Raw genomic sequence first — 24,363 nt, 5'->3', positions numbered from 1 at the left:
GAAAGAATCCTCGGTGAGCTACGGGCTTCGATGGGGCTGTGCGGGGTTGGTAAGGTGGATGCTCACTTTCCCTGGTATAAATTAGCAGAAGTGTGTCCTACTGATTTATTTATTTTTCCCAGGGTGTTATAGAAGACATTCTCTCAGAATCTTGTTGACAAATAAGTCGTGAGCTACCTGACAGTGTTAGTCCAGTTGTTGGCCATATGTCTAAATAACCTCCTAGAGACGTCAGTGCCGTTTAGGAAGAGAATTCCCTCAAATGAAAACCAGAAGGAAGTTTTGGGTTTTTTTTAAATCCTTTTCTTGTCCCCCAAAGCCACGTTACACCTGAGGGCTGTAACATACAGGGATGATTTTTGTAAAATCGGTATCACCTTCTCCCACAGCAGCGATCGCTTTACAACATGACTGAGTGTGGGGAAGGGTGCGCTCTTTTCCTTTTTTTCCTTTTTTTTTTTTTTTTTTTTTTACCTTTACCTTCACTAAATGCCTTCCGTTGGTGTTTGTTTAACGACGAGTCGCTTCGGTAAACAAGACAATCAAAAGAACATTTGAGACTACGTGGATACATTTCTCTGATGCTTGTAGACGCCTGGACACCCAGAGGAGTTGTTGAATGCCTCTCTTTCCGTCTTTCCTTTATTTACCCAAATGAACTCAGGGAAAGCTTTTAACCGAGGGGAGATTTAAGGTGATAAGCAGCGAACAGACGGTCTGCGCTGCAAGCCTGCGTTTCGAACTAGAGCCGGCCAAGGAGCAAAAGGGATTAGATGCTTCAAGGGCTAATTTTTAAAATTTTTTTGTTCATGTTTTTCTATAGAAAACTGAGACCGTTTCTTTTTCCTCGAAATACTCCGACTGTTGCCTGCCAGCGCAATCTCATTTAAACAGTTATTTTAGCCGAAGTCTCGTACCGACTGGTTTGGCAATTATGTCAGGGTTTTGAGAGTTTGCTATGATTTTGAAATGACTCTGCAACCCTTCTACCACCACTCCAGGCACTCTCTCTCTCTGCTCTATCTACTCTGTTCAGGAGCCAGCAGTTTAAGGAGCAGCGTCATGTTTTTAGGGTTATTTTCCCCAGGGGACACACGAGATTAGGAGTAGTCCCGCTCCCCGAGAAAAAAAAGACCCCACGTCCACTTTGCAGGCAGTTTTAAAGCAGCTCTGTCTCCTAATGTAGGAGGATTTGGGGTTGAGTTTCTCCCTTTCCTTTTTTTTTTTTTTTTTTTTTTTCTCTTCCCTGTTGGTGGGATTGTCTATTGTTTTGGTTTGGTTTGGGCTTTTTTTCCCGGGTGTATCAAGAAAATCAATTAAAATATTTCTCCATCCTTCTCCCCTCCGCCACAGGACCCGATTCACGCTGTCCCGCAGCGCATCAGACCAGGGGAAAACCGTGCATGGTTAAAGCTGGGGGTGTCAGGGAGGGGGCAGCAGGGGACGTGACCGCAGCTTATTTCTCCCAAGCGCGACCACTTCGGTGCGCTTTGGGGTGGGGAAATGTGCGTGGGTGTGTAAAACTGCGGCGATCCTCACCACCCGCAGTCCTGCGGGAGCTCGGCCGCTCACCCCCGCTGGTGGCCGCAAGGTCCCCACCCCAACGCCAACAATCCCCCAACAGGTACGCGGGGAGAAGATGTGTGTGTGTCTGTGCGTGCCCGTGGGGGTCTGTGTGTCCCCACTGCCCCCGGCGGCGCCGCCAGGTCAGAGGGCGGACACAGGGAAGAGGGGAGGCGGGAGAGGGGTGGGGATGTGCCCGCCTGACGCCACCGCCCCTCCGCCAGTGGGGCCGGCCCAGAGGCGGCGGCGGCCAACGGGACGCGAGGCGGGGCCGTGAGTGGCGTTAGGGGCGGGCTCGGCCGGGTGGGAGCGAGGGGGGTCAAGGGGGGAGTTGGAGAGAAATGAAGTTGTGCTAAAAGGCTTTTAGCCATCAAGAAGTTATTAGGCATTTCTCAGCCGCAAATTAGGGATTCTTCATTAATACCAACCTCGCCCCCCCACCCCACCCTACCCCACCCCACCCCTCGTTATGTGAGACGGAGAGCCTGGGAGCCGATAAAGGGGATGGGGAGGCGGCAATGTCTGTCTGCCCATCGGTGCGAGGAGCAGTGACAGGCGCAAACTTTTCCCCGTGCCATTAATGAGCCAATTAAAGAGTTGGGCTCCTCACCCCGGGAGAGCTCTCTGCAGGCTGCCGGGCTCAGGGATTCAAGGTAGGTGAAAAGAAGATCACAACCCACCACAATCTGCCAGCCTCAGCGAAGAACCGCAGTGATGTGCGGTGCTAGGCTGTGGGTCGCTTCCCCACGGTGAAAAATGAGGAGGAAAAAAAAAAAAAAAAGATAATTTGGTTGGAAAAATGTGATGTTTGGGTGGATTCCGGCTCGGGGCAGGGCTGGGCAAAGCGTGCCTCCCCTGGCTGGGGTGCAGCTGAGGTAGACACCCCCGATCCCAGCTGAGGAATGAGGACAGTAGCCGAGAAGAGGAGAAATTCAAAAGAAAGAAAGAAAGAAAAAAAGAAAGAAAAAAAAAAAGAAAAGGGAAAATAAGCAGAAATACTCCGTGGTTGGAAATGTGTCCTTCACCGAGGGTCTGGCAGCGCGGAAGGCGGGGAGCTCTGGCCGCGGGAGCGCGGAGGGGCCGGCGCAGCCCCAAAGCCGCTCACGCCGGGAGCCGGGGGCTGCTCTCCGCTGCGCTTTCGTTCCGGCCATGCAGCGCACACCTGGGCTGGGAAGTGAGAGGGCTGTGGGAGGAGAGTGCGGGGCAGGCTTCTCCACGGGCGCGCTAGATGGGAAAATACACTTTTTTTTTTCTTTCCCCTCTGGTGGGAGAAAATACTACACCCGCCGGCGGCTGGTTGTTGATTATTATTTCTCGCGGCTCCGCTGCGGCGCCGTGTACCGACTCTCTCACTCCAGGACTGCTCTTGTCTTCACAGAGAGAGGCTCCGGGGAAGTCACCCAGCGTCCTGGGAGGCAGCCCGCGGCCGGGCGCTTCGGCCCTCGGGTTGACAACGGATCACGGAAAAAAACGGGATTACTATGACCCTCTTCCGAGGAGCTATGCTGTCCGCCATGAATAGGAAAAAAAGCCAGAAATACATCGTTTGGTTGCTGTCTGGTGCCTCAATCTTCTAGTTTTTTTTTTTTTTTTTTTTTTTTTTTTTTTTTTTTAATGCAGTTGCTTGGAGTGCTGAACTGCATTGGATAAATGCCTTCCCCATCTAATTGACTCTGCTTTTCAGAGTATATTTACTTTTTTTCTTTTTTTTTTCTTTCTTTTTATTATTTTTTTAAGAACATCTTTACTCTTCAATGCTTGTTTGCATTTACACAACAGAACGGTTTTTCTGAGTAATGGCCGCACTCAGAATCACAGCCTGATGCTCCGGAGAGATGAATTGCAGATAAGTTTCCCTTCCACCTTTGGATGAATCTCTGGAGTTTAAATTGTAGCAAGGAAGCGGGAAAAAAACACGATGAAAGAGAAGTCCAAAAATGCTGCCCGGACTAGACGGGAGAAAGAAAACAGTGAATTTTATGAACTGGCTAAATTACTACCCCTGCCCTCTGCTATCACCTCTCAGCTGGACAAAGCATCCATAATCAGACTCACTACCAGCTATTTAAAAATGAGAGTGGTTTTTCCAGAAGGTAGGTGAGAATGCCTATTGGTCTCTATTTTCGTTCTGATTCAGATGTCATTTATCATTTTTACGGTGAAAAAAAAAGAAAAAAGAAAAGAAAAGAAAAGAAAAAGGAAAAAAAAAGAAAATAAAAAAAAAAAGGAAAAGGTCAATCCTTCGGAGTGTGCTTAGAGACAGGGTGCCCTCCGCTGTCACTTTCCTCTGTTGTAAATACTTTGCCTTTAGCTCCTAGACAGGTTTGGTTGGAGACTTATGGTGCTTTTGTCAACACTTGAAGGCACTGAGCTCTGCTGCGTGTTCTGCTACAGCAAACCCGGGTTTCCTTTTCCCCCAGTCTTCCAGTCAAATGTTCATCCCCCACCGAGCGCACGCAAGGCCTAAGAGGGCATGATTCACCCCTATTTATAGTAATTCTGTGAGGGCGAATTAGTATATGGGTAAATATTTACATAAGTCTATGCAAAGTCCTAAAGCCTTAGTTCGGCTCTCGAGGAAAGGTGCGGTGTGCAGGTACAGGACACGCGTGCAGGCGTGCTCACACCCAGGCTAAATAAATAAGTCGAGCACAGTGAGTCACATCATGTGTGTGAGTGCGTTGTGTCTCGTTCTGAGGATCACTAGGGCACTTTGAGGGCGTTAATCGACCTAGGAGAATTTTAGCAGGAGTTTTGCACCCAGACGTGTTCAATCCCGCTGACCACCCAGTGCTGCAAAACCAGCCTAGACATGACTCTCCTCGACAGGCAACAGAAAACTTCACGTTGACTTCCACGGCAGCAACAGCCCGCCTGTCTAGCAAAAGAAAACTTTAGCGTCCTGAAGTGCCTCTTGCTTTTAAATAGTATCAGGATCTAAAGCGATTGTCTTTGGTCTTCTAGATCTGCTGCCAAGAAAAACAAACAGAACAAAGTTAGGAGAGTCAGAATAAAGTTCTTCCATGTTCTCGCTCTATTGATTTTATAAGATGTAGGGGAAAAAAACTAAAAAAAAAAAAAAAAAATCACGAACCTTTTATTTAGATCAACTCGATGAAGTTATGATCTGCGTGAAAGAAAAGGTACCAAGAGGTTTTTGGGTTTTTTTTTTCCCTGACCTAATATAAAATTCGCTGCATGTTTTGTCGAAAAGTGAATGTACATAGAAAACAATGTAATATGTCCCCATGAGTTTTCTGTAGCTGTATCTCGACTCGGTTGGCCTATATTTTTTTTAAAATTATGAGCATGTATATGGCCTAGTTTTGTTTTGCTTTAGTTTTGTCTGATTTGGTGATTTGAGAGGTTTATAATTTTTTCCCCCAGTTAAATATGTGGGCTACTGGTACTAATTCTACTTTTTAAAATAAATGCACAATGTGGCAGTCATTTGGATGGGGGAGGTAATCTCACACCCCCTTCCCCGCCCCAGGTTACAGATGAACCTTTATACCTAAAGTCCACTGCAGTAATTTTCAATCCAGTGCATTTTACAGTGATTTCTTGAAATAACTTTCCATATCATCGAGTCACTTATAACCAAAGAAAGGGTTAAATGAAACCTTTAAAAATAATAATTAAAGTCTTCATCAATCCACTTTCTTCTTCTATTTGCTCTGCCACCTTGAAGATCATTATGCGGGACAATCCCCTGTTTCAAAGGAGACGGAGTTGTCCTTTATGCTGTCAGCGCATACTTTATAAAAATAAAGCTATTGCAAACCCTGATGCCCATGATGTTCCTAAAAGGATTATTAGCAATGATTTGTCAACTCCTGCGGTCTCAGTAGGCTACCTTTCTGCGTGATTTCGAGCAGGTCTCGTCAATTACTGGTGCCTATGTAGCGGGTTGTTTGATCAGAAGAAGCATATGGTGTTGCTTGTAGGCTGTGAGTAATCACGGGAAGAGAAGAATAGCTGATCCCGGTCCCTCGGTGGCTGCGCAGGATGCCTGAATGCCCTGGGGAACCGTGCGGCGAAGCGCGCCGGGGCCGGGGCCGCTGCCGGCCGCAGCAGATGCTAATTTGAGTGCGGAGGCAGCGGGGGCGGCTGAGCGGGGCTCGGGGGGCAGCGGAACCTTCGCAGCCTCATTAAGGGCAAACTGCGCATCGGAAAGAAAGGCAGGGAGCAGGCTCGGAAGGGCTCGCCCCTCCGAGGCGCTGTCGCGGGGAAGCCCAGCGCCGAGCGGGCTGCAGACCCACGGGGGACTGCCGCGCCCGCATCCTCCGGGCCGCGCATCCCTGCGAGCGGGGCACAAAGGCCCGAGAGCGGGAGATGCAACGTGGCGCGGAGCCGGGAGGCTTCCCCGCGGTCCCACGCCGGCTCCCTCTCCCTCCTACGTACTTCCGAGGAGGCGGGGAGCTGAGAGCGGGCCCGGCTCGGCCCCGGCCCCGCGGGTTTCCCTGCGCTCTCCCGGGCCGCTATTAAACACGAGCGAGGAGCCCACGAGCGGCCCCGGCGCTGCGCCTGTGCCCGGCCGGGCCGGAGCCGAGCCCGGGTGATTTTCCCCGGGACTCCGGGGTCGCAGTGGGCTCCGGGAACGCGCAGCTTGGGCTCCCGCTGCGGGTGTGCTTGTGCGTGTCAGGCTGGTATGAGTGTAGGGAGGCAAGGAAGCGAGGGGCAATACTGATTTTCCAGTGCCCCCACCCAGAGGAATAAAACAAAAAAAAAAAAAGTCATCGCTTCTCTGGGAAAGGAGAACAGGTAGTAGCAGCCAGGGAAATGACGCACGGAAAGGACAATTCTTTCTGAACTGAGGAGGCAGGGCAGGGATGTTGGATGGATGTGATGGGGCTCCTCTCGCTTGTATTTCCCTGGGGAGGAAAGCGATACATGCATAGGGACAGACCCGATGAGTTGGCCGAAACACTGGAGATGGGTGGTAGGAGGCTCGGGAGCCCGGTCGTACATTTAAAGAGATCTTGGAGGAGTCAGGGTAGAGAAACGTTGTCTCCGTAAGAGCGAGCTGCACTTTCAGAGTAACTCATATCCCCTCTCCCCGGTACAAGAGCGAATTTCCATCTGCCCATGGAGTGCTTACATAGAGTTGGTTGTAAATAATCACGTACAGAAAGATATACACTCCTCATCGCCGCGCACACGCGGGGCTGGGGACAGGGCGGAGAGAATCGGTGTGCGCTTGTCTGCATATTTTTGTGTCTGAAAGGTCCCTATAGAGAAAGAAGGTGGGTAGATTTCGGGTTCATTCTGGAAACAAGAGTTTTCTGGGAGTGAAACGCCAGGAGAGTCACACACTAAATAAGCACGTGGGGTTTCCTTCTCACCCCCAGACATCTAAACATAAGGCAGTGACACTGGACAAACTTGACAAACGGGACAGAAATTTTTCTACGGGCTTTCTCTCGTAATGGTTGTGCAATTCTCACAAGTTATTGAAACGCTAGGGTTGCTCTTTCCGCCCCTAATTTCACTTCATTAGGTCTTCAGCAGATTAAACCTGCCAAGGACACAAGCGCAAGACGTAGGTTTCTTGCATCGTTTCATTACTAAAACACTTCTTTCCAGAAGGAGAAAGCGTATAAGACCTATACTGCTTTTCGGTGATCAGACAGCTTTGGAAAGAGTGAATATCTGCTAATTTTCTGAGGACATTAAGGAAGAGATTTAAGGGTTGTTTGTTTGTTTTTTTTTAAAGCAGAATTAATTAATTAACTCCTGATTTAACGTTCATTATAAATAAATACAAATATTTTAATTTAAATCGCTAATGTAAGTAACGTGGACGCAAAAAATAGGAAGAAAAATCTCCAGGGTGCCAAAGGACTAAAAGACTTTTCCACCAAAAACGATGCGATCACTGTTACTATAGCGGGGTAATTCTTCACTGACCTTCGGCAGTATCCAGAAGGGAAGGGAGAAAAGAAAATTAATAAATCCCAAACAAAAAACCCAGGTGGCACAATAAATAATTTTTGTTTGGGTTTTGTTTTTATTTTTTAGTTAGGAATATTTTAAAGGTCCTATTCTCCTATCCGCGACCAGAGATGCAAAAGGAGGGTTTGCAGTCTGTCCTAGTGGGAAGGGATCGTTTTGGTGTAGAGAGGCGTTTGCTTTTCGAGACAAAAGCAGAGACCCCGTTTACATAAACTTTCGCCGAATCAGGATGGTTAACATTTCAATATTGAAACCCTTAACCTTGTTTTATTTTAAAGGGGGAAGAGATCAACAGGAAAAAAAAATCAGTTTCCCACGTGGATAGGTGATTTAATGCTGTTTTTCTTGCTGCAAAGGGAAATGATTGAGCATTAGGTTTCAATGTTTATTTTCCTACAGAAGTTTTTCTCATTTAAGCAGCAGTTTACTCTCCACGCTGAATATCTGTTTAATTCCAGTTTAGATGTGAACTTAAAATGTGAAGAGCAGAACCAAACTACTAGCAGGATCGTTGGAAAAAAACCCACAGATTTATGTTTTAGAAGGAATATTTAATGAGAAGAGCGGGGGAAAAAAAATCATATTTCCTTTGGAAACATACAACCGTTTTCACGTTGGAGAATATTTTTCAGCTTGCATATAAACCGCGTCTGTGTTGGCGCAAATCCTTCCTTCCCCTATTTCTTCGAAATAAGGGCTACTTGAATTTGAGTCTTCTGGAGAAATGAATAAGTAGTTGGTGCTCGAAAATGCCCTGATTTTTTCCCCCTCTCTCCAATTTGGACATGGTTCCGTTTGTTTGCATTTCAAAGCGCAATTCCGCTACCTCGTGTTTGCCAAAATCCTGGTTTTTCTTTCTATAGTGAAACAGCCTCAGCATTATTTCCACTACCATTTTCTTGACAGGGATGTTTGTTTAGTCAACAGGGCTTTTCCTTCCTGTTCTTATTATTTTTATAAAGAAATAGGGATGCTAATTTATCTCTACTTCAAATGAATACGTGTGATTTACCGAGATAATAAATCTTTACAAAACCTTGCTAATGGCATCCGCAGGCAGTGGAAATGAGCAGCTTTTTCTTTCTTTTTTTTTTTTTTAAGCATAGTTTATTCTATTCCATCTGGACCCTCCGACGGCGACCCAGTCCTTCACAGAAGCTTCATTTGGCCGAGATTTTGAGTTATCATTAACCACTGCCTGTTAAATTAACTGGGAAATCAGCTCTGTCTGGCGTTAGGCGATGGCAGAACGGAGCGCTGGCGGCAGACGATTTAATTAAATGGTTAATCGAATCAAGCTAATTCCTCGATACAACATCCAGTTGCCTTTTGGCTTGCCGGTGACTAGGACGTGCAGGTTCTGCTCCCGCGACTCCCGGAGCTGTTGTTTGTCATTTCCCCTGGGCAGAGAGGGAGAATGACCGCGTGGGAGATGGGGACTGAGCTGTCCTGTCTCCCTCTTCCCAAACAACTCCCGTGCCCCGCTTGTCCCTTGGTATTAAGGAGGCAGCAGTGCCGAGGGGCTGCGGGAGGCAGGAAAGGCGCTGCTTGAGGAGCCGCTCACAAGGTGACATTCTCGTCCTCCCTGTAGAGAGGATTTGCTGAGCAGGTTGAACGAAGCCGCTGCCCGTGCCCGGGCCGAGCTTCGTCGCCGTCCTGCCCAGCACGGAAGGGGCGAGCCCCGGGGCGGAGGTGACCGGGGGTCCCGCACCCCGCGCCCTTTGTGGGGTCAGCATCCCCGCGGCGCCGGCGGGCGAGGGGTGAGCTGCTGCTCCTTTTTTAATAACCATACAGCGGCCCTTGAAAGGGCAAAGAAAACGCAGCGAAACCAAAGCGTGCGGAGACGTCCCCGGGCCACGGCCCCCGGGAGGAGGGGGAGAGACCCGGGAAAGCGGCGGCGGGGGCCGCTGCCCAGAGAGGGAGTTTTGAGGAACTCCTGGAAGAGAAACCCGCGATGGCCCTGCTGGGACCCGACTTAGGGAAGACTCCCTGCGGCTGCCCCGTCGGGCAGGCTCCCAGCGCTGCCCCACAGCGGCGGGCTGCCCCCGGGAGAGCCCCCCAAGCCTCTCCCTCTGCCCATCCACAGCCGCAGGAAAGAACTCCCTGCCTCCGGGGCTTCGTCTCCAAGGCAGCTTCCCTGGGCCTCGCCCGGCCGTGCGGGGCCGTGCGCCAGACAGGGCAAACCCCGGAGGGGTACCCAAGGGTTCCGAGGGAGCTGGCCTCAGGGCCTGGCCCCAGAGAAGCGGCTCTGGAGCTCAGGGTGGGCTCTCCACTAGGTGATTTTAAACGGGGGCGTCAAGTCGCCCGCTACAGTGAATCCGAATTGCGCTGAGGTTTCATGACTGCGAGCCCGCTGGGGAAATCGCCGTAACTGCTTTTAAAAGCCGGCAAATCAGCGCAAAGTAGATAAGGGCTTGCATCTTCTGGCCACCCCACCCCCACCGCCACCCCCGCCCCCCTTTGCTATTGCCAGACAAAGGACGGGGTCGAGATGGGCTCTGCGCTGCAGATGCTCACAGAGGGACAAGTAACTCGGAGATCAACCGGGGCCAAGGAGCTGCCCTGGCTTCTCGGAGTCTCATTTCCCTGCGCCTGCCTTCCTCCGTCTTTGCCTAGATCAAATTAGAAAGGATTCAGGAATTTCTTCCCCCTTCTGTGGGACAGGCGAGTTTCTTGAAACAGTATCGCCACTGGATAGGGACGGTGCCCACCCGGCCCCTGGTTTCATTGGCTGTCTACATCAAGGCTTGCATCAATCAAAAGATGAGGGGAAGGCAGGACAGGAGCGGGGCAGAGCAGCGCGGCAGGTCTGGCTGCGCGCCCGGCCTGGGGCACAGGCTGGCGGTGCGGAGCGGCTCGCTCAGGGCCGGCGGTGGGCGCGGCTGGGTGGGAGAAGGCATTTCACAGGGACCCGCCTTTGTAGGAGCCCATGAAACCGATGGACATGCTTTTTGATGTGGAAAGCACAGCGGCTTTCCACCGGAGAGCGCTGAGAGAAACGATGAATCAGCACGCTCGCTCCGCGCAGGTTCGGCGCAATATAGGTGAAGGCTGTTGGGTAACGATAAGTGATAGTCTGGATAAAATGCTTTTCTTTTCTCTTCTTTAAAAAAAAAAATATCTTTTTTTTCCATTTCCCTTCCCCCCTCACAACAGCAGACAATATCTCGTGGCACAAATAGTTTCTCTTCTGAGGAAAAAAAGTTCATCGAGTGAAAGAGATTGTTAAATAGGAGGAAGAGTTTGCTAGGCAGGAGCATATAATCCATATTTTGGCAAGAGTATCAAATTCATTCTGAAATAAAAGCTTGATCCATTTTTTAAAAAATTATTTTTCTGCTTGAATAACACAGCTGGGTGATGCCTTGAGCTTATGTTAGACGGTTGCTCATCATTCATTCGCCAAGAACTGACCTAAACGGTGCCTGTGGGATTAGGTCAATTTTAGTGGATCTACTTCGCCTCATTTGGTTACTAATTGGTTTCTTGTTTTATAAATCGAAATCTCATTTTCAGGAAATTACAAAACCCATGCAGCCAGTCCATGGAGGTAATCCGTGGGTCGGGGGTATTTAAATGGAAATGGTTCTACAATGCATCAAGTATTAAGCAAGAGTAAAACTTCCCCTCCATTTCCAAATGAAATGTGATCTCGCTAGCTCCTTAGATCCATAATAGATACATCCCTTCTAAGGCTACTTATGTAAATATGATAAACCAGACCGCCGTGGGGGAGGGGCCGCAGGGAAGAAAGCAAATTTTATCTGCTAAGGTTAATGTGGCATAACTTGGAAATCTTCCAAAATAGATTATGTTTTGCTTTGTCTTCGGCCACTTTAGCTGGGAAAATCCGTTGCCTAAAAACGATTTAGTTATCCTTGTTCTCACAAAGCTGCTTGTTTCTATTCCAAAGCTATTATGCTGTTGGCTCTCCAAATTACAAGAGAATCTTTAGATCTTGTTTCCAAGCGTAATCCTGGAGCAAAAGGGAGAGCTGATTTCCTTGTTTTGTTTTAAATAGACAATCAAAGGATTTGCAGAATTTTCTGCGGTAGGTCAAGTGCAAGAAATCACAGTTTGCCCCCTCGATAAAAGGAAATTGGATGTTAAAGGGAATAGACGGGGGGGGGTGGGGAGGGAAAATTAGTGCAGGGAGCTTTCTCTTATAATCTTTGAAAACAGTATTTAAGGGGCATCAGGAGAGGCCGTCGATTTGGGAGAGGCTGGGATTGGCAACGTTTAGAAAGAGTCTCCGACTTGAAAGTACTGAAAACATCTGGGCAGCACAAAGGATCGTCTCATGTGACAGGATTTGAAAAAGCCGGTTCAGGTAGACAAGTGAAAACGTTTAATTATAAACCATGAGCCGACAGAGCCCAGCAGTGCGGGGTTTCCACCTGAAACATATAGAGGAGCTCAGAGCGCCGTGAAGAACCACCTTCCCGAGGGAGGTTAACCTGCAATGCCCGTGAGCTGTTCATTAACCCGCTGGGGTCGGGTTATTTTCCCTTTTAGGAGAAGAATAATTAGAATCGTAAACTTAGATTAATAAGCAACTTAAATCATAGGCGGGCAGTGCAGACTCAGTCTTGAATAAAGAAACCTGTCACTCAGATTTCCCTCCGGGTGGGGGACGTGGCAAGGAGCCAGCTCAGCGCTAACGGGCCATCCTGGCTCCCCAGCAGAGAAACCTTCGAGGAGCTCGGGAAAAACAAATAAACCGTGGGGTTTTCTCTCTTTTCCTGGAAGCTGTGTAAAATTCGCCAGCTCCTTCCTGAATACAGGGGGCGGAGGTGATCCTCCATCCTGGCGGCTGGCTTCCCCTTAGTTGGCGTGGAGGAATCAATGGGAAGGAGCCTGTTTCTGACTGGCGACCTGCTACATGCTGAGGCTGCAGGATGAGGGACGGGCCAGAGAGAACCTCCTGCCTCTGCAGGGCTGTGAAGTTAAGGAAGAAGGAGAAAAGTGTAGGGGCTGTGAAGGGACAAGTTGTTGTGAAGAGGCAGAGGAAGGGGAGAGAAGGAAGCGAAAGGCGGGGACGAGCGGGGCGCACGGCGCGGGCGGAGGGGAGGGCGCGCAGGGGCCGCGCTGGGATGCCCCGTTCAAAGAGCGCGGGGGAAATCGTTAGCTCGGCTCGGAGCGGCGAACACCCGGGTGAGGCCGGTCAATAGCGAGGGATGCCCGCGGCTGCCTGCTGCCAGCCCCTCGTCTGTTTGCCTCGAAATAACTGGAAAACGAGGTCTTGTTTTGCCCGAACCCGCACTGCTAGAGTGAGAACATCCCGCCGGCTCGGGTCCCCTTGCTACCTGCACCCCAGCCATCGATCGGGATTTGTAGGTTTCCCCTCCGTTTTGCTCTATCTTACTGCTAGTGCGTGTCGGAGTGAGACTTATTTCATGGCACAAGCCTCAAAGGTTTTAAGTGACCAGTTTAAATTATTTCAGCAACACCGTGAAAAGACATCGTCCATGAATAGCTTTACTCCCCTGAAGTAACTTCCACGTGACTTTTATTACTGCTCACTTTGCATAGGAGAAAACAAGACGAGTGTAAAACAGAAGTCAAATCCGGAAAGATTAATTTCTGGAATAGGCTCTATGGAGGCACATCACCCCTCCCTGCAGCGGGAGCCATCCCGCCCACCGGAGCAGCAGGAGGAGAGATGGAAGGGATGGAGGTGAATCCTGGAGGCAGACTTGGTGGGGCAGGAGGGAGGGCGGTCCGTGCCGTTGGACAGTGACGAAAAACCGTGAGGTTAGAATGCTTCCCCTGAAGTTCAAGGGGAACAATTCCCAGTAGCCGAAATCAGCACTGAAAAGCACTTGGATCTGGCATGCTGTTATACTTAGGTCTTAAAAGTTAACTTTACCGTTAACTCAAAATAACTATTCAGGTATTTTTCTCTCTGAGGAATTAGATATTGAAAAAAAGAAAAAGCACAAATGAGGCTTTTATCTGCAATGAAGTCGCATCTAGTTTTCCAAAGATTGTATGTATGCATGTTTTAGAATGTACACAAGGAAAAAATGTCCTCCCCCCCGCAGCCCCATCAGGCCCACACGAGCCAATTTTTCATCTCCTGACCTTACTTTTCTGTTTTGTTTTTCTTTTTTAAATAACAGGACTTGGAGAAGCTTGGGGCCACTCCAGTCGAACCAGCCCACTGGACAATGTTGGACGGGAACTGGGATCCCACCTTTTGCAGGTACTGGTCTGGAAATGACAGGCATATGGTATTAATGATTAAAGAAATAATTCCCTCTTCTGAGCTTTCAATTGCCACCTTGACTAATTTTTAACCATTCAAGTGTTTAATAGAAAGGTAGGCAGGAGGGGAACCACTTCAGAAATGCGAACCACTGTGATTCAGTGTCGTGTGTTTTATTGGTGGCTTGGTCCCTCTGGGTCCTTTGCCTCAGAATCATCTAACACTGCGTCCACAGAGAGGGATCTGCAGTGTGTAGCAGGGTGCCAGAGACACAGGCACGACTGTTCCCCAGTTTATTAACAAGGTGACACATCTCATCAATGTTGTGAAGCCCAGAGGGGTGTGGCAGGGAGAGGCTCTAGCGACAGGTTAGGGACGGCTGTCCGGGACAGAAAGGCTCAGCGGGCACCGACATTAGCAGAGACACAAATCAGGGAGGACGGATCTGAAAACTCACAGCGCTCTGAAATACTAAAGAATATTAGTGATGACCATCACTACGTATTTCTGGTGGAACCGTGTGGCCTTTGAAGTGCCTATTCTGCTCTTGCTAAACCCAGAAGTCCCGTCTGTGTCTGCTGAAATGTACCTGACTAATTGTCTTATTTTACACTGTGGAGAGTTTTAAATTCTCTTTGATCGCCTAAATTCTCCTTATAAAATAGGCAAGTACTAAACCTCCGTGACATTTGAAATAGGATAGAAGAATTCGGGATTTCTGGGACCCACATGTTAATAACCAGATAGCCAGGACCTCTTCTTAGATACTTTCAAGGCCCTTTCAAGGCGTTACTTTTGAGCTCGACCCCTCTGAGAAGTGGGTTGTATCTCAGGGGTCCAGGAGCTTTAGAGGGATCCTTGTCTAAGATTTGCCCATTTCCTTCCAACTTTTTGAATAATCAGAGCCTGAATATCGATGCTTGTTTGCTAAAATAAATCAGAGGTTCAGGTATATATAATGGGTCTATCTATTAATTTATTTCTATTCCCTACCCTTTTCTGCAGACTTTGGACGGTTTCATATTTGTTGTGGCTCCGGATGGCAAGATCATGTACATCTCGGAGACTGCCTCGGTGCACCTGGGCTTGTCGCAGGTACGCTGGGGGGCCTGCTGGCCCCTGTGCTGCCACCCCCGCGACTGACAGGAGAGGGTGCGCGGGACCGGCCGTGAGCCCCCCTACTCCTCCTCCTCCTCTCTCACAGGTAGAGCTGACCGGCAACAGCATTTACGAGTACATCCACCCCGCCGACCACGACGAGATGACGGCGGTGCTGACGGCACACCAGCCTTACCACTCGCACTTCGTGCAGGGTAAAGCCCACAGCCCCTGCCCCCGCGGCCGCGTAGGGAACCGCGCAGAGCCCGCGGAGCCTCTGGCTCACCCGTCCTCTGCCTTTCACCCTTCCCAGAGTACGAGATCGAGAGATCCTTTTTCCTGAGGATGAAGTGCGTCCTGGCCAAGAGGAACGCGGGCCTCACCTGCGGTGGCTACAAGGTGTGTGCCCGCGGCCAGATTCCCCGTGTCCCCCTGCACCTGCCCGTGTCCCTGTGCCGGGAAGGCTGCGAAAATGGGGAGAGAAGAGGGAGTGAGACCTCTTCTCGCGGGGGTTTTCCCAGCCCAGGGCTCTTTCATGTGGTCCATTTCTCTCAGAGTTTCAGGTTGAAGAGCACAAACCACCAAAGCCAAGCAATCGATCTCCCCTTGGTGTTTGTTTGTGGGCTTTTTTTATCTTTTTTTTTTTTTTTTTAATTATTATTTTACTGTTTGAACTGAACCTCGCACAACCTCTGATTTTCACAGCGACAGCTTTCAGGTGATAAAAACGGAGCCCTGGTTAATTTATTTCTTAATCAGGTAATCCGTCAGCTGCAGAGGCAGCTCTCCCAGTCAAGGGTTTTGACCAGGTGCTTCACAGGATTCTGCTCGGGGCTCCTCAGTAAGAAGAGCCCCGCGCTGTCTCTCAACTCCTCGCTGCTTTGTCAGCCACACAACGCCGAGGAAGTAGTTCCACCCATAACCCAAGGAGATGTCGTGTCACGATATACCATAGACCAAGAACACCTGCTGAACCCCAAGAAGAAACATCTTAGTAATAGAGAAGTAAGAGTAGAAGTGGACTGCAGTTGTCTGCAAGGATACGTTTAGGAGATAGACTTAAATCAAAGGTGCTTTTTGGCGGTGGATTGCGCCTGCTCCATCCATATAACAGAGGCATCTTACACATGTGACAGATGCACACATGTAAGCCCTTTCTCACGCGCATACACTCTTCATTACAAAGTCGTAACTGGATTGGCAGTTCCGCGTCTCTCCTTTTCAGAAGAGCAATAAAAGCGCAGTTAGGAGGTGGGCCAAAAACCACTTAAGCCAGTGAAAAAAAAAATCTTGTTGGCTCTAATGGGCCTTAGATCGATGCTGAACTCTACTATGGGGGGAAAAAATTAAATTCAACCCCGACAGAACCGTAGAAAACTCCCAGACGGTGCCGCTTTGCCAGGGCAGAGACGCGGGTCAGCGGCTCCCGCGAGTCCCGCACCCGCACCTCACCGGGATGGGGGGAATTGTCTCTGCACTCTTCATGGGGAGGGATCAGCACGCCCTTCCCCCTTGCTGAATAGCTGCCAAGCTTTCCTGTGTCTCCGGCAGGTGATTCACTGCAGCGGGTACCTGAAGATCCGCCAGTACAGCCTGGACATGTCCCCCTTCGACGGCTGCTACCAAAACGTTGGCTTGGTCGCCGTGGGCCACTCGCTGCCGCCCAGCGCCGTGACGGAGATCAAGCTCCACAGCAATATGTTCATGTTTCGGGCCAGCCTAGACATGAAGCTCATATTCTTAGATTCCAGGTAGAGCTTGGGTTATTTCCAAATCTATTCCCCTAGCCCATCCCTTCTTCCCCAGGCCTCCTCTCCTCTCACCCACTTATATTTGCTGCTTATGTCTCTTGCAGGGTAGCTGAGCTAACAGGTTATGAGCCCCAGGACCTGATAGAGAAGACCCTTTACCATCACGTCCATGGCTGTGACACCTTTCACCTGCGTTGTGCACATCACTTGTGTAAGGAGATGGTCTTCTTGTTTAAAACCCCGCCCCCATCCTGTCCCTTTGCAGAAGGACTTTGCAGGTGCTGGGATTTACCTCTAGGTCGGCAAGTGAAAATCCAGCTTTCTGGAGGGCAGAATAAGCAAAATCTTCTTCGGGTTTTAGTGAAACAAGGTTAGATGGAGACTGAACTCTAGACGCAGGTGACAAACGGAGGGCATTGGGAATGAAAGGATATTTTCCATCCTTTTCTTTTGGTTGTAGGACAAGAACTGCCCTGCACAAATCTCAGGCGCTATTGTCTCTTCAAATTCGTGTTAGGAAAACCCTTTTTTCCTGCTCTAAAAAGCCACAGCAGTGAAATATCAATACTTTTATTTCACTTCCACCAAGTCTCACAAACCTTATCTGTATATCTAATTTCGACTGCAGTAGTGAGCCTGATCCGGCGAGATGTACTTTATTCTATTTTGATATCACAATGACATTAATACACGGATAGATAAATAGAAAGGATACCAATTTCCGGTAAGTTTCCTTACAGAGAACATAACGAGAAGAGATAAAACCCAAGGACAGATTTATAGAACAAAATCTCCATGATGATACTTCAGGATGGGGGTATGCGGGGTTCAGTTGCCATAGATGACCACACACACACAATCCCCCCGGCCCTACCAATCTCCCCTATTAGCCTGTGATAACCATCTCAGGCACTGAGCTAAGCCCTGCCTGGGGGCTGCACCACCCTTGTCCGTATGTACCGCTGAGAGGTTCCTAACCCCTCTGGTCGGCCACAGGGCTCCGGGGGGAGGGCGCGCCTCCTCCCGGGGCTGATCAAACCGCAGGCGGGAGCCACGCTGAGGCTCTCCTCGCTTTGCCCCCGCAGTGCTGGTGAAGGGCCAAGTGACCACCAAGTACTACCGCTTCCTGGCCAAGCACGGCGGCTGGGTGTGGGTGCAGAGCTACGCCACCATCGTGCACAACAGCCGCTCCTCCCGCCCGCACTGCATCGTCAGCGTTAACTACGTGCTCACGTAAGTCAGCCCGGGGCCGCTCCTGCGGCGGGGCCGGGACCGAGCACCGGGAGGGCACCTGCGGGCGCACCCCGCTCTGCCCGGCCGGGGCCGCTCCTCCCTCCCTGCCTTCCTCCTTCCCTCCCTCCCTCACTGCCGCCGCCTCCTCTCCTCCCTCCCCTCGCCGCCGCACTGACCAGGGCAGGCTCGCCAGGTCTGCTAGGAAACACATTGTGCGCTTTCATCGAGATGAAGGGTTTCCCGTCTGCCTGTTTCTTTCTCTTTCGAGAGAGGAAAGATTTAGAGGTTTGTCACCCACATATTTTGCTGCCCCCCCCCCTTTTTTTTTTTTTTTTTTTTTTTTTTTTTAGTTTAAATGCACCCAGCATTAAATAAAATTTAATGCAGCGTAAAAGAAAAGGCTTCCACGTACGGAGTTATTTATACTCAACAAACAGGACATCTGTTTTTCTTTTCAAAAATCTGGGGTTTGAAGTTCTTAATTTCATCCAGAGTCTCTATCAAAGCTTGGAGATTTCTTTTTTGTTCTTGGAGAGCGATCCTTACAGTGAACCACAAAGAAAGTTGGTGACCAGAAGGGTCAGTTGAACTTAAAAAATATTAAAATTAAATAGGAAAAAAAAAAAATCAGAGTAAGTGCTGAGATACCATATATTTCAATACATCTCCCCGCATTTTGGAATGGCTGGGTTGTGCCCTAGCTATCCTGCTTGCACTGAAACACAGAGGCCCAGTGAGGGAAGGGGAGCTTGGCTGGACTGTTTTTAAGTGTTTTCATGGTAGTTATTACTATCCCCTCTGGACACGGCAGTAGCTGCTGCCAGCAGCACTGATGCTTCATTAGGATCATAGGACCAGTGGGGCCTGTGGTCCTTCGTTGATCCTTGGGACTGAATATTCCTCAATTCTGCTTTATTTTTTTTTTCCTCTCCCTGGAGACAAATGTAGATATTGGAAACACGTGAGATGCACAACTTTCCCCTTTCCTAAAAGAAATGATGGCAGCATCGTGATCTTGCCATCATGGCTTTGGTGCGTGCACAGGTGGCAAGTGGTTTGGTAGCCCAGTTTAAGGAGTGCTTCCCAAAATGAAGTGACTCGACCATGGCTCTGGTCATGTGTGGAGGGGCTGCTGGTGGAGTGGGAAAGGTGCTGCAGGTCACAGCACCAGCACTTTCTAGGGCATAATCCCTTTGTTATGTAATGTGATAACAGGCTTCGTGCTCTAAGATGGGACATTGCACCTGCATGAAAAAAGACATTTTGGTAAGCACCCTGCTATAGTCAGTAAACTGCAATTTCCCTTTAAAGAAAATTTATTTTACTCTATTTAATATGGGGTGTCATTTCCTCAGTAAGGATGAGTATCAGCAGAGATGTTATCACTTTTGTTCTAACTATTCTGCACATTTTTATGTCCATTTCCCCCATACCAGTCCCTCTCTGTATTTTTTGCAGTTTGTTGCTCCCCGTTCACCCAAAGCAGGTGCTTGGACTTAACTGGAAAGCATAAAGACAGAAGTTTGTGCATTGTAATGTTGTAATGCTATGAAAAAAGGAACCCTAAGGCAGCTAGAGTGGAGTGGTTTTAGCTCCAGAAACACTACGGTTTTCTATGATCATTTGAGATTACCAGTCGTTTCCCTCTTCTTTAATCTCTAAAGCGTGAACATCATCACGGAATTCTACCTCAGATGATCCGAGTCGAAACGAAGCACCCCAGCGGACCTGCTGAAAGCACAGCTGGGCATCTGGCAGGATCTGTCCCTGGCTTGCCATGGCACGGGAATTTCAGGCTGGCACGGCAAGCCGGGAGTGCCCTGGTTCGCTGTGGGGGCTCAGAGTCAGAGCTGTGCCCCAGCACCATGACAGGTTGTACCATGTGCCGGTGTCCTGTCAGCCCCTGGCTGCTCGCGGGCCGCCCGCATCTCCACAGCCCCGCTATTCCTTCGCCCGCGGGGGCGGCCCCCGGACAGGCCCTGAGCGTCCGGACAGGCCCCGAGTACCCTGACAGGCCCCGAGTGTCCCGACAGGCCCAGAGCGTCCGGACAGGCCCCGAGTGTCCTGACGGCCCCTGAGCGTCCGGACATCCCCTGAGCGTTCTGACAGCCCCCGAGTACCCTGACAGCCCCCAAATGTCATGACAGCCCCTGACCGTCCTGACAGCCCCCGAGTACCCTGACAGCCCCCAAATGTCATGACAGGCCCTAAGCGTCCGGACAGCCCCTGAGCATTCGCGGCTCCGTGTCCCGGCAGGAATCCCCTCTAGTCCGGGAGCTGCACTGGGAGTGCCCCATCACTCTCCTCCCCGCCTCCCAAAACGGCCCCGCAGGGAGGACGATTTCCCCCTCAGGAGCGGTACCCTAACAGGGTGACCCCTCCTCTCCAGCTGATTTATCGGAGGAGGCAGAGTCTTTATGCTTTGGTGCATGTATATGGATTTTCAGAACCTGCTTGCAGCCGAATTGACGTGTGGGAGGGCTATAGCTGTGCTTTCAAGATTTCCCTTAGAGAATGAAATTACACCACAGGGCAACTTCCTTATGCCTTGGTGTAAATCTCCAACTCTCCCCTTGCACTCTTGGCTGAATTGCCTCGAGTGTGTAGGAGGGCAGAGAGGGAGCCAGGCTGGCCAAAATAGGGATGCTGAAAGTCGGGAGGTCCAGCACTGGCTGCAGCAACTGCTGTGTGCTGCTGACTGCTGCAATGTAGACACTGCCACTGCATAAAAATCTAATTTTGATGTGCTCAGGTCCTCAAGGTCTCATTGAGCCTGGTTGGCTCTTCACTAGGGCTCTGCAGAAGAGATTGCGTTCTGCCTACTTCTGCAGCAGGACTGCCACTGCTGAAATTGCTGCCCTGCCTCCAAGAGATGGGTGTAACTTCCGCTGAATAATTAGATTATTATTATCATCATCATCATCCTTATTCTTCTTGGGCTAGCCAGCCATTCAGAAAATATATGTGAAGACTAGGGCTTGCCATTTGCCAGGTGACTGTAAGCACAGAAAGATCTGGTTTTAAAAAACTGAGATGAAATCAGCCTCTGAAACAGAGGGAGGAGGAAAACTTGAGGAGGAGGGAACTGTTAGGGGTAGGCTGATGGTGGCAGAGTTGGCCAGGGGGATGCTGAACTCCCACCTAGAGCAGGCTTAATTGTCTTAATGAGCTATTCAGAGTCAGCAGTATCACTCAAATGAGGAAGGCAGGTGGGGAAGATATAGAGGAAAATGTGAGGTTACAGGGACTTGTGGTTTTCCTCTGGTATGAGGTAGGCTCTACTGCAGGAGGGCTGGATGGAGGTCCTGTAGCACTCAAAATCTCCAGGTGTTTAAAATATTTTATGCCAGTATGAATCTCATAGAAACTGTTGTTCTTTAAGGATGACATTGGATTTTTCCAGCAAATCAAGAGAGTCTGAGATGAGCAGTCTGTGTGTGCCCTCCTGTGCTTTTCCCACCTGGCAGCAGGTGCGTGGCAGAGCCCCTGGTGCAGGTCTTGGCAGAGGGACAGGAGTGGGTGTACCCATTGCAGCCAGGTAGTATTATAAACCCAGCAGAGAAAAACATGCTTCCAAAAGATAAATACAAACCTTTCCATACATAGTCTTTCATGTTTAAGATGAGGAGAAAACAAAAGAGGTGCAAATTAGTGCTTTTGAGTTTTGAAATAACAGATTCGCAATCCCACACATTTGGGGTTGCAGGGTAGAACTTGAAAGGTGAGATGGCTGCTGCTGAAAAATCATTTGAATATAGGAAATTTTGGTCTTTTTGGAGGGCAAATCACAGAAGGAGTCATAAGTTTTGGAAGATGCAGTGCAAGTTTTTGGCCTGCTAAGTCCCTGGACCTCTCACATGGTAATTCTTCAATTAGGTAAAACCCCAGGTTTGGTTTTTTTTTTTGTTTTGCTTGGTCATGGGATAAGGAACTTTTTCTCACTATTGAGAGGAATCTGTGTTCTCTGTTTTGGAAAAGAGCAGATACTGAGTGCTATATACCCAGCTCCCCTGGGTAAGAGTGATGAGGAAAAAGAAAAAAGATGAGAAAGATTTTGTGAAAAGAAGGCCCACGCATATCCCAGTTAAGAAAATTAAAAAGAGGTGATTTTAATCTTCCATTTATCTCAAGTTTTGAGAACATGAATGCTAGGTTTGAGAACAAATGCTTGCAGTAAGTATATATGCTGAAATAAATAGGCATGGTGGCAATGGGAGGTGATTTTTTTGTCTAATAGAATTGCATAAAAAGTTAATATAAATGACCTTTAAGGACTCTTCCTTAAAGCACATATATTTGATCATCATTATATTCTGTTTTGGATATGTGAGTACAGACATGGAATATTTGTTTCTTCTCTTATTTGTTCTGTACACACAGCCACCATATCATTGATTATTAGCTGTGCATGTTTATCACATAAATGGACTCAAGTATGAGTCAGTGAATAGACATGGAAAGTGCTAAGTTAAGTTTATATTTAGATTGCAAACAACCTTTCTTTAAACAAATGGCTAATGCAAAGTCCAAATCCTTTGACTTTCTGAGCATGAGCAAATATTATAATAATTTGTCCCCAGAGAAAGCTAGAGAAGCTTTCCTACATATATTTTGTTGTCCTTTAGCATTTAAAAGAACAGCAATGGTGGTGTCATATACAGATAACATGGATTAGGTACATAATTGTGACTAATCTCTGTACTAATGATACATCATGTATTTGATATAGTTCCGGTTGACCTCTTCATGTTACATTGTGTAACTGGCTGATTAGAAACACAAATTGAATGCAATTTATTTGAACAATTATTTCACAAATAACTGTCTTATTAACAAATGTTTCACCAAACAATGTGATAAATACAATTATAATAAATTAACCATTAATTGTGTATACACAGTTAATCTTTAAGTTGTTATTAATACTATTCATAGCTTTGTGTACTACCAGCTTTGAAATGATGGTATAAGAAAGGTGCTATCTTTATGTGTGATGGCTCAGACTTCAAAAATGTCTGGCATATGTCCTTCCTGGCATATTAAGTGGGCTTTAGGGAATTTTGTGAAAAAGTTTTCCCTGTATTTTTTGGACAGTTGAAGTTATATATTTTCATGATTTTTCATAGAAATCCTCTTTTTGTGGTGTCTCTGGTATATCAGGTCTCACCTCTGTCTCTTCCTAGTCAATGGGAGAATCCAGAATCTGTATTTCCACACCCACAGTGTGGGCCTTCCCTTGTTGAACGTTTCTCTCAAACTGACCCATTTGGAACTGCCACAGAGTTGTTTCCTCAGTCATAGGGAGACACTTGTTCTCTTGTACCTCTCAAGTGGGTAGGGCAGAGAATACCCTGGGAAAGTTACCCTTCCTCATATTATTAGTGTTATCAGTTGCATGAGTAAGCTTAGTCATGCTTAAATACTGGAGGTATGGCTTAGTGACTTCACCTGGATTATATTCGAGGTTCTTTCTGAAATAGTTGAAAAGAGTAGCAACAAATTTGACCTGCTGCTTTTCCTTTGTATTTGTCTGTATTAATGGGAACTTTTGCCACTTGCCTAGTAGTGCACAGAGCTGGGTCCTGCTTTTTCTGTTTAACCTGCAGTGTGCTTTTCCTAAGACTGGAAAGCCTACCATCATTCTCATTATTTGAATGGCAATGAAAAAACATAGACAAATTGTTTTAATAAATCAAAATGTTTGGGGAGCATATGTCTCAAAGGAAAAAAAAAAAAATAAAAGGACTCCTCTTGAACTACTCAGAGCAGTATTCTGTTTGTTCACCATTAGTTTTTATTACAGACTTGTCTCCCTGGAACATTGTTTATATATTTCTTGCAAATAGGAGACAGGCTTTTCCAGGTGTCCACAATACATTTCTGCAGTTCTTCTTTGTTCATGTAGGGGCTTTCTCAGCTACCATTTGTTTAATTCACTCCAAATTTCTATGCTTGTATTTAAACCAGGTGACTGTAATGGCCAAGGCACTAAAAGTGTGGGCCAGAGCCGAGAGTCACCGTTCATATGAAGAGTTTTATTTGCTAGAGTAAGGATTAAAGGATTGGAGCTCAGACCTATGGAAAAAATCCCCGCAGTTGTTAGTTTAAACGCATGCATGCTGAGAGTCTCACATGGCATGAAATCCAAGGTTGCAAAATGTGTCTTTATTCCAAGGAAGAAGAATGACTTCAAATGCTTTCCACTTCATCATTTCCCCATTCAGTGTGGGCTGCTCCAGGCCTTTGGAAATACCCTCCTCCCAAGTACTGAGTTACAGATCTTGTAAAATGTTTGTCTGGGGCTGAGACACATTCAATGGCTGAAACAATTACTATCTCCAGCTGTCTGCCTCACTCCACTGACGAAAGGTACAGGGCTTGCTCCAGGGACTCTTTTTCCTAAAATGCCATGGTTTATGGTTTAAGGTAAACTGCCACAGATTTTACTTTACATGGAAGCATTGGACTGTACACTGTGGCACAGCTGTTCTTGCTAGAGAGGTTGTTCACACTTTATCCTAACTCTGCCCTTCTGCAGTCTGAATGGCACAAATG

The 24,363-nt window shown here is 48.2% G+C and overlaps 1 protein-coding gene across 2 annotated transcripts in view; it reads left to right on the top strand.

Moving 5' to 3' along the window:
- Window positions 1-1,512: 1,512 nt before the first annotated feature.
- SIM1 (SIM bHLH transcription factor 1) overlaps window positions 1,513-24,363 on the top strand; it is a 48,664-nt gene continuing 25,813 nt past the window's right edge. Inside the window, exons 1-9 of one of the 2 annotated variants that reach the window (XM_074538565.1) lie at window positions 1,513-1,624; window positions 2,942-3,656; window positions 13,641-13,723; window positions 14,732-14,821; window positions 14,931-15,039; window positions 15,138-15,223; window positions 16,376-16,575; window positions 16,680-16,786; window positions 17,661-17,808. In XM_074538565.1, coding sequence (XP_074394666.1) covers window positions 3,482-3,656; window positions 13,641-13,723; window positions 14,732-14,821; window positions 14,931-15,039; window positions 15,138-15,223; window positions 16,376-16,575; window positions 16,680-16,786; window positions 17,661-17,808 — 998 coding nt within the window. In that variant the 5' untranslated portion in view covers window positions 1,513-1,624; window positions 2,942-3,481. Of the gene's footprint in view, window positions 1,625-1,893; window positions 2,217-2,941; window positions 3,657-13,640; window positions 13,724-14,731; window positions 14,822-14,930; window positions 15,040-15,137; window positions 15,224-16,375; window positions 16,576-16,679; window positions 16,787-17,660; window positions 17,809-24,363 lie in introns of those variants that run through there. The other variant, XM_005483991.4, reaches the window with a different exon arrangement.

Source organism: Zonotrichia albicollis, chromosome 3 (genome assembly GCF_047830755.1).
Source record: "Zonotrichia albicollis isolate bZonAlb1 chromosome 3, bZonAlb1.hap1, whole genome shotgun sequence".
Taxonomy (NCBI): Eukaryota; Metazoa; Chordata; class Aves; order Passeriformes; family Passerellidae; genus Zonotrichia; species Zonotrichia albicollis.
Note: the sequence above shows the minus strand (reverse complement) of the source record. Positions and strands in the feature narration are given on the sequence as shown.